This window comes from Pieris brassicae, chromosome 11 (genome assembly GCF_905147105.1).
Source record: "Pieris brassicae chromosome 11, ilPieBrab1.1, whole genome shotgun sequence".
In the NCBI taxonomy this organism is placed as follows: domain Eukaryota; kingdom Metazoa; phylum Arthropoda; class Insecta; order Lepidoptera; family Pieridae; genus Pieris; species Pieris brassicae.
In genome coordinates, this window is record NC_059675.1 from 6,949,597 (window position 1) to 6,959,298 (window position 9,702).

Consider the following 9,702-nt stretch of genomic DNA (forward strand, 5'->3'; position numbering starts at 1 on the left):
ACTATGTTCTAGAGCTAAAGTATTTTAACCAATACAGTGTTGTAGAAACTGTACTCGAAGTTTTTCTTTAGGTATAACCTTGGCAACGGGGCTATAATTCTTACATCGCTAGAAAAAATAACCTTAAATGAGTATCATAAAGTGTCGGCCAAAAGATATCATCGAGATGGGATTCTATCAGTTGATAATATGGAAGATGTAGCGGGACAGTCGAGAGGCAACTTAAAAGCTTTAGACCTCGCTGATGACGCTTATATTGGCAGCGTGCCTACTAATTATTCGAGGTCAGTAAATGAAAAATTATCTTCCTGGTGTATTTGACACTTTGATAGTTATTGTTAATTAAAGCATGTAAGCATCACAGATTCAGATAATCTATTTTATTTTAGAGTTTACGATAATATCGGGACACGAAGCGGCTTTATTGGCTGTGTGAAATACTTGAGAATAATACGTCATCAAGTTACTAAGAAATTGGGTCGTCCTGACTCATTAGTAGTCGCTTTAGAAAACGTCCACGAGTGTCAATCTAATCCATGTATGAGTATGCCGTGTAAAAATGGGGCTACGTGCCGAGCTATCGAGGGCTCGCTAACTGACTACGCATGTAGCTGCTCTATCGGATTTCAAGGGTCCAATTGCGAGGAGAGATTAGACCCTTGCGAATCAAATCCTTGTGGATATGATGAGAGTCTATTGTGCGACGTTGGACCAGATGGAGGACACGTCTGTCGTTGTTTATTTGGAGAAATCGGATCTAGTGGAAATACTTGTAACAATGGTAGACAATCACAAATTTCTTATTTTCCCCTGCCATCTTGTTTTTCCTTCACTAATAATTGTTTCTTCTTGCAGATGTAAATGTAATTCAAGAGACGTGGTCTCCTCAATTCAATGGCACGAGCTACATCGAGTTAATGCCCCTCGAAGGTCTTGGAAAAGCGTTTCGAATCGAAATTTGGTTTTTAACGAACCGATTCTCCGGAATGCTGCTGTACACCGGCCAATCTAATAAAGCGAAGGGAGATTTTATAGCTATTAACTTAGTTAATGGATACCTTCAGTTTAGATACAATTTAGGGAGTGGGATTGCTAATATCACGTAAGTAAAGCTTTGAAGTCCTGAACCAAATTAATGTAAGGGGATTTCCTGTGCTTAGTACGGCTTACACTTTTGAATAACTCTTTGATTCAAAACATGTTCCTATATAGTATCAACAATCGTTTTATTTTTTAAGCTTCTAATATTTATTTTTTTAACTATTTTTTAATTGATAGACATTAATTGCAAATTAATTTATGTCTATCATTCATTCCTTTCATAATCATTATCTCATACTTATTTTTTTAAACCTCATATTTAATATATAAAATTTAACAATTCCATTTTATTAAATGGTATATATAAAATTTGTAGATTTTTTATGTCAAAATAGTTGATGGAGAAGTGTACTAAGCCCAACCAATTATTTAATTAATTACGTGTAATTTACATAACAATATCAATAATACTGAAAATTATTCTACTTTATCACGAGTAGTTATTAATTATTTCAGCCGGTATAATATCTTTTTTGTAAATTGATACCGATACTAATTGAATAACGTCACCAGGTCACCAGTATCAGTCAGCAAAGGGCGTTGGCACCGCGTGCGTGTGGGGCGCGCAGGCCGACACGGAAGCCTACAACTCGACCACCACCCAGTTCAGAGGGGGCGCTCACCCCCACCTCTAACGCATTTGGAGCTGACGCTGCCCCTTTTTATTGGATCTCTACCGTATGTATAGTTTAATGACTCCTAACGCATGCCGTTTGCGTATAAAAAACATCACATTTTTCTTTCCTCATTGAAATTCACGGCGCTTATGTACTCTGCCGATAGTTAACCAGATACAAAGTGTTATAGAAATGCTATATTACTCTATTATTAATATTATTTTAAAGTGTAAATTATGCTATACATTTTACGTAAAGAAAAAAGTAAACATAAATTTATTTCTTAAAATGGGCTTCCTTAAAATGCAGAAATCCAAAATGTTATTTCAACGGATTTTTCTCTAACAAAGAGCTTTCAAGTCAACTCGCAGGGTTTTTACTTAGATTTTAACTTTTCTTAACTTTTTTATAACTTACGAACTGCGATTATAAAATAAGCTAACTATAAAATATAAGTAGTTAGAGGTAATAAAAATATAATTGCCCATTGTTGCTATTGTATTATATTCTATAATAAATAAACCATTTTTGTGACTTCACTTAGTATCAGAAGCAACTGACTTTTATAAGAACATAGTCACAAGTATATAGTCACATTTTGATATTTACAACATATTATTATACTACTATTTGCTTAGAAACATTTACAACCGTACCTTACCATAACAATGTCTTTAAGAAGATTTAAAAAAATGTGTTTCAGTCAATCAACTTACATAAAGTTGTAAAGTATATTCGTCTTACGCAATAAGCAAAACGTCAAAAATAAAGCTCTGTTAAGCGAATCGTATAAATCATACCATTGAAGGGTAGACTGAGACAAAATCCCCTTTTCAGTTCTTACAACCGTCCCCACAAAATGTCAGGGGTGACCAGCAGTTTTATAGGAGCCGTGCAACAGGTCTTTGTGAATGGCGAACCATTATCCCTGTACAGTTCCGAAACAGCAAAGTGTGTTGTAGTCCCCGAGGAGGAAAGGCTTCCTTGTGCCACGAGTGGGGTCACAAAGTACACCGGTCCGCCATGTGGAAATGGTAAGTTCTAAAAGATTCATTACCTGAATTGAAACCTAAATATTCTTCCACAATTTCATCTGCGTAGAATTTCAATCAATACTATGGGTACCATACGTGTACATTGTTTTTACCAATTTTTATCGTAACCAAGAATGCATTTGTTTTCAACTTGTCTACAAAGGAACAGAAGAATGATAGTTTATAATATATTTGCAAGCCCTTTACGGTATCGATTAATTATAGCTGAATCTTATGTAGATTAAGACAAAAATGAACAGGATACGTTAATACAGATTTATAAAAAAAGCAATATTTTAAAATCATTTAGTATTATATAGTATTTTCATGCTTGAAAAATATCCGGAATTGATATAATTGTAGGTAACATTTAAAAATGTGAATTATTTTCATTTACTTTATATAAAAACTTTGTCGTGAATTGAAAAATATTTTTACTATATTTTATCTAGGTACTGTAATAGATGTATAGCCATTTTCGCTTCTTTCTCATTGATTCTCAAGGTATCATTAGGACAAGGAGATGATTTGTTGTTGGCCCAGTAACATTTAAGAGACCAGTAACAGAACTTTGCCTTAAATAAAAATCACGACCAGGATCCCAGTGTTTTCCTCATGCTGGTGGGATACACTTAAGGAGTCTTATAGGGTGAACAATAACTCGGCCTTCTGGGTAGCAGAGAGGATGCCTGGTTTTCACACCACGTGTTCCACATATTCCCATAGCAATAAGCTACGTATAAGTATTTCCTTCTCGGTTATAAAGAAAAGGCTCGACTAATACAATTTCTTAACAGGTCTAACACCGTGTAAAAATAATGGCTCATGTATACCACTATTGAACGAGTATAAATGTGTGTGTCGCGAAGGCTATGAAGGCAGGAACTGTGAGGTGCAATTAAAAGTGGAGATGTTGAACGACGGAGCACCTGTTAGGTTCGACGGAAATAATTACTTCTCGTATAGGAGCCGGGGCGGACGCAGGTAATTATAAAGTCTTTTGTAACTCTAAGTAATAATGATTAGGGCCAATTAGGCTAATACTGCTTTCTTATTTTACCTTATAACGTATTTTATTAGCATAAGTTTTAGGAGTTAATATATAAATACGGATATTATGCATCTACGAACGCCTTACCCGGATGCAAATGATGATTCTATCTTCAGGGTCTGTCAGCATTCTTAAATAAGCAAGGGTGATTTTAAAGTTAAACATTTCGGTATTATTTAATATAATAAAACATTTTAACGTATATAGATAATTTATATACTCTATAAAAGAGTAGCGGAAAGTTTCTTGCCCGCTCTACGCAATTGACTTGCGAACTGGTCGTAAATGTAAATTTAGAATTAATTTAACTTCTTTTCCGACGTTCATAAGTGTACTTGTTTACCTATATGAATAAAGTTATTTTGAATTTTACTTTGATACGATGAATATACGTACACTTTGTCAACTTTGATCCAATAGAATATTATTTTCTAAATTTGATTATATTAGATGCTCGAGGCGTTTCAATAGCTAACAATTTTCTTTGATATATTCGACGTATCAATATATTTTATATTGAATATCTACTAACTGTAACTAACATAATTTTTATTTTCTAGCTTACAAACTAACGCGCTGTTTGGTGAAGGAAATTATGATGTAAGATAGCGTTAAAGGATGCATTCAATATATAATAATATAACATCACAATAATTAGATTAGGTAAATAATTTTGTGATATATGTGTTTTGAAGGATTTAGCTTTTCCGTAACACTTACGTTAAGTGACTTTTTTGAAAGATTAAAGGAGATTGGCTATATTTATTCTGTATAATAGTATTGAAATGTTGGCACAATTGTTTTTAATTATATATCGTAGTATCATAAATATAAATAAATCGGTTCTAACCATATATTATATTGTAAAACAATTCGATGGCGCGTTACGGTTGATAGTCATTAGTCAAACGGAAAAAACGGCTCTTGTCATGTGCCTGTGATTGGTCCAAAGATTGACTAACCACAATCACACGAAACATGGTACATTACGTTTTACGGTTTACTTAGTTCTATTGATATGTTTGAGGCCCTGTCTGTTGATTCTATGGTACACAGGTACTTCGTGCCACCGAGAATTTAATTCTAGATATTTATTAGCAAAAACCAGCAAGCTGTTTTGATCAGAGAACGAATAAATATGGATATTCTCCTTCACAAACTTGTAAATTTTCTATTAAATTTCAGTTTCATTTAGATAAGTAGTAATATAGTAATAGTCATAGATAAATACGCCGGTTTGTAATTTATTCGCTACTCCACTTCATTAGTCTTTGTAAATTGAGTTGATTTACGAGATCACACTAAAGTGCTTATACGTGACTTGGTTAAGTTTCGGAATATGTGAAATTCTAGTCATGTTCCAACTATTGTAATCTACAAAGGCGGTTCGAGTTAGATAAATTAATGCTCATATAAAATATTTGGCAAATTTGGCTTTTACATTAAAATAATTTGCTTCGACCTGATAGACTAAAATAATTCCAAACACCAATATATTATATATCTACGATTTCACTTACATGTATAGTGGTACTGGTATTGAATATAAATATATACAGTTGTACCATAAATCAACGTCATGCCGATGTGGGGTGATAGGGGAAACAGTGGCTAACCCCAGAAAATTTATATATAAACGATGAGTACGTCCTCCGATATCTACCAATTGTTATTTTACACTAACACGCAATTGGTAGGCACTTACTTTACGGTAATAATAATTAAACAAGTTTGACGAATTTCCTAATGTCTCTCGTTATTAATTTAAGTTTTGCTTTCGAATGTGCAGAATTCACGGCATGGTAATATAAAAGTTGAGCCAAAGTTATATATATTTTGCATAAAAGCATAAATTCAAAACTGCTGTCGCATAGACGAGTATTTGTATTGCATAACATTATTTATTTTCAAATGTTTACATACATTTGAATGAACAAAAATATTGTTTAGAATAGAAATTATAAGATATTGTCCAATGTTATTAAACACTGAGTCACGTCTGTTATGAGGCATTATTAGCTAACAAAATAATTTACCTTTTATACAATTAGGTTTTGATGGCTGATTTATGAACATTTAGCTATTAGTGGGTCTGATGTTCGCTTTACTCGGTAACTTCTATATACTCGTACATTTATATATTTGACTAATAAGAAATATATTTTAGGAATCGTGGCCCTCGCGGTATTAGATACGAAATAAAGTTCCGTACCTTCAATGAATCTGGTCTGTTGATGTGGCGACGTAGAATCGGTGTACGACCACGTGACTTCATCGGACTGGGTTTCAGTGGTGGAAAATTGCAATTGATCTTCACCGATACGGATACTCAGGATAATATAGGACACGACGATTGGTTCCAAAGTGTAGAGTCCAGGGATCGAGTTGATGATGGATTATGGCACACTGCTATACTGAGAAGACGTAAACGATTGGCTATGCTTCAAGTGGACGATCTACCACCAGTTAGAGGGTACTCTCAGTCTTTACTGGTACCCTCGAAGGCTAATCCTAAATTGTGGATCGGTAAGTTTTAACTTAAAGGAAATTGATTCTTCGATTCTAATATCTAGTGAATATATTGTGATGGGATACAATAATTGTGATTCATGCCAACCTATATGTGGCATGGCCTAACATTCCATTCGTTTCTTCGATCATTTTTATCTTATAAACGAGGGATCAGCCTTTCTATATCAAACACATGACATTCATTAAGACATGCCGGTTTCCTCATAACGCTTTGCCTACAATGTGGGTTGGTAAGTGCTTATTGAGCACAGAAGAAGAAAATACGATTGGCTTAAAGCCGTGATTCGGACACATGGCCTCAGAGATAAGGGTCGCACGCTTAAGACACTTTTCGGCCCTTGATCTGTTCTGCTTTAATGGGATACATAATATCCAAAAAGGGAAGCACATCAATTAATAAAACAAAGGAATTATAGTATTAAGCAAAGAAATTATAAAATGCTAATACTTTTGAAATTACTTTAAGCCGATAACATAATTTAGGTATCTATCTTTTGATTACGCGACACATTTCTCAATTTTTGTTTAATAATTCTAAATTTAATAAACAATTCTATCTGTAGGTGGATCTCCATCGCTATCACTAGGATTGCCGACGTCTCTGTACACGGGACTGCAGGGTTGCATTGCCAGCGTCAAAGCGAACGGACGACATTTAGACATCACGAACCCCATACGACCTATGAGTACGATACGATATTGTGTATAACTTTGCATATGCTGCAGCCAGTGATATTAAAAGTATTATCAAACAGTTGAATACTACTAGTACCTGTACCTTGTAATACATATCTGTTACAACGCCTGCTATGTGCTGAAAATTGTTTCGTATGGAAGGATAATAATTGTAATGAAAATTGAATTGTGAATGCATATCGGTAAAGAGCAACGACACTGGTGTTGTTACAATTTTTAAGCATTCCAGTCATATGTATCCTTTCCGTTCTTATATCATCTGCAATTTTTCCAGCATTAGTAAAATACGAGTATTCTGATGTGAACTTAGTAATACATTTAGCGTGTCAATTATGTATTATTCTTTAAGAGTGTTATTTCGTTAATGTATAACAATAATTAACTAATAAGCAATATATGTTTTCATTGCCATAACCTTAACTGAAATAAAAATAATTATTAAGTAGTTTAAGTAAACATCAACTACATTTATTTTATTTGACTTTCAAATATTTTTACAAACGACAAACTATATTCTATATTCTGATACCTATTATTGAAATGTAAGTAATTTCCAGGTGGATGGAATGGAAATAATAATTCAATAAATAAATATTTGTCGTATTATCTAAACACCTCGAAGCCATCTCGTTATTAAGTTACGATGACTAACTAAATATATATAAACTATTTATTCAAAATAATATCTTATTATTAGAATAAAATTGTTCAATGGGCTTTAATTATAACATTCCGTAATAATAACGCTTAAATATGTAAAAAAAATACTGAGTTTCCGATATAAAATATCCCTCAGTAGTTTAAAATACATTATTAATCTAAGACTTTCATTCAAAATACCTAATTACTAGTACTATTATATTATGTACCTAATATAAAGTGCCATAGTTGTACAGTAGCTGTTCCCTTAGTAAATTGATAACTAATTACTCAGATTTAATTATTTCTTACGCTTTGTTTTTCAATGAATATGAAATATGACAATAACATTTCTAGTAATTCATAACTCATCTCAAATTAATGTTTTCAAAATTAATTGCGTCTATACATCTTATTTTCTCTGCCAGGTATGAATTGTTTTTGAAATACAAAGAGTTTTGTTTCCATAAGTTCTTGTAGATATCGTGTAAATAGTAATATAGATTAGAATTTTTTACAAGCCGCTTTAATGTTAAATGTCAATGAATTATACGAACTGTTTCATGCACATCTATACAGAGATTATCATTCGTAGAGCATAGTAAAAATTGGTATTGGAAAATGTAGATAATAGAATTATAAATACTATGCAATTTACGAGTTTATAATTTTTAGACGCTTTTAAGAATAAGCTTAAGTTTTTATCTGTTTAGCGTAATAAACTATGACAATATTCGAATGATCTACTCGACTAGATTTTACATGCGTTAGTGTTCGTGGTCAAACATATCTGTTGAATTTTAGACTATTTTCACCGCTCACGTTGTTCGGATCGAATATTATTCCATTTGTGGATGTTTGCTTACACATACGTTTAAAGCATATAAACAGATTTGTTGGAATATTTTCGTATATTGCTCTAGTACTGTAACGTCGGTTTACTTCCAGTCTAATTTATTACGTGTTTTGATGTACCTACAATCCTAAATTAGTATACATAACGAAAATAATAAATTAAATGAGACTGCAAATATACTTTTTTTTACATCCCTTAACAGTCTATATGTTTCATTAATCCTTGGTGGTATATATATGAAACTTAGTTTATAATACACATTTTTATAAAACACGGGGCAAACGGGCAGGAGGCTCACCTGATGTTAAGTGATACCGTCCGCCTATGGACACTCTAATACTTAATGCCAGGCTTGCCGGCCTTTCAAGAATTGTTACACAAGCTTTTAAAATCTTATTTTGTTGAGTAAGATCTAGTAAGATCATTAGGAATCCAAATTAAGAAGGAAAACTACTTAGTTATAAAACTAGTAAAAATAAAATAAAATACAAACGATAGAGATATCAGTATTTTATGTTTACTACCCTGGAGTTGTCCGTAAGTATTCAAGGACAAATGGTTGTTTCAGAATTAACATCTTTTTATCATCTAAACTTCTATTAATATATATTATTCTCTTTTACTAAGTTGTGTGTTATTTCAACTTTGATACATTGTAAACTATCAACAATGGTTTTCATATTGAGCTCTCAATTTGTTCTTGACGTTAACAAAAAATCTTAGTTAATTTCTTTTCTCTACTTTAATGAATCATACATGACCCAACAAGTTTTTGTAGTTTACCTTAGAATCCTTAATACAGCCTTAAAATTGCTTTTTTATTCAGCGATTGTTTATCGATTTTGCTTTGAAAATAATGCTATTTTCTAAAAACGTTGTGAAAAAGAAGATTGCAACTTATTAGTATGCATACAGTTGCCGTTGGAGTTTTACCCCTTTCAGCGCTTATCAGCTAACGCCCTGGGTAAAATTTTAATTTTACTAGTCAACAAGTTTCAGTGCAAGAAAAATAACTTAAGGAAACGGCTTCGGCTGACGTAAATTTAATTTTGATTTCTATATTATATGCGTCCTGAGATATAAAGGTTTTTATATTGGCTTGATACAATTCTCTTACATTAAACAATTTTAATTTAAGAATGTGATAGGTTCAGCGAAAAAACTAGCCAAAGTGTT

At 32.6% G+C, this 9,702-nt stretch overlaps 1 protein-coding gene across 2 annotated transcripts in view; it reads left to right on the plus strand.

The window, feature by feature from the left end:
- Positions 1 to 8,656, plus strand: part of LOC123716046 (agrin-like) — a 110,283-nt gene extending 101,627 nt beyond the window's left edge. The window contains exons 19-26 of one of the 2 annotated variants that reach the window (XM_045671541.1): positions 72 to 284; positions 390 to 781; positions 856 to 1,102; positions 1,615 to 1,779; positions 2,556 to 2,752; positions 3,550 to 3,736; positions 5,971 to 6,329; positions 6,899 to 8,656. In XM_045671541.1, coding sequence (XP_045527497.1) covers positions 72 to 284; positions 390 to 781; positions 856 to 1,102; positions 1,615 to 1,779; positions 2,556 to 2,752; positions 3,550 to 3,736; positions 5,971 to 6,329; positions 6,899 to 7,044 — 1,906 coding nt within the window. In that variant the 3' untranslated portion in view covers positions 7,045 to 8,656. Of the gene's footprint in view, positions 1 to 71; positions 285 to 389; positions 782 to 855; positions 1,103 to 1,614; positions 1,780 to 2,555; positions 2,753 to 3,549; positions 3,737 to 4,363; positions 4,467 to 5,970; positions 6,330 to 6,898 lie in introns of those variants that run through there. The other variant, XM_045671542.1, reaches the window with a different exon arrangement.
- Positions 8,657 to 9,702: the final 1,046 nt, after the last annotated feature.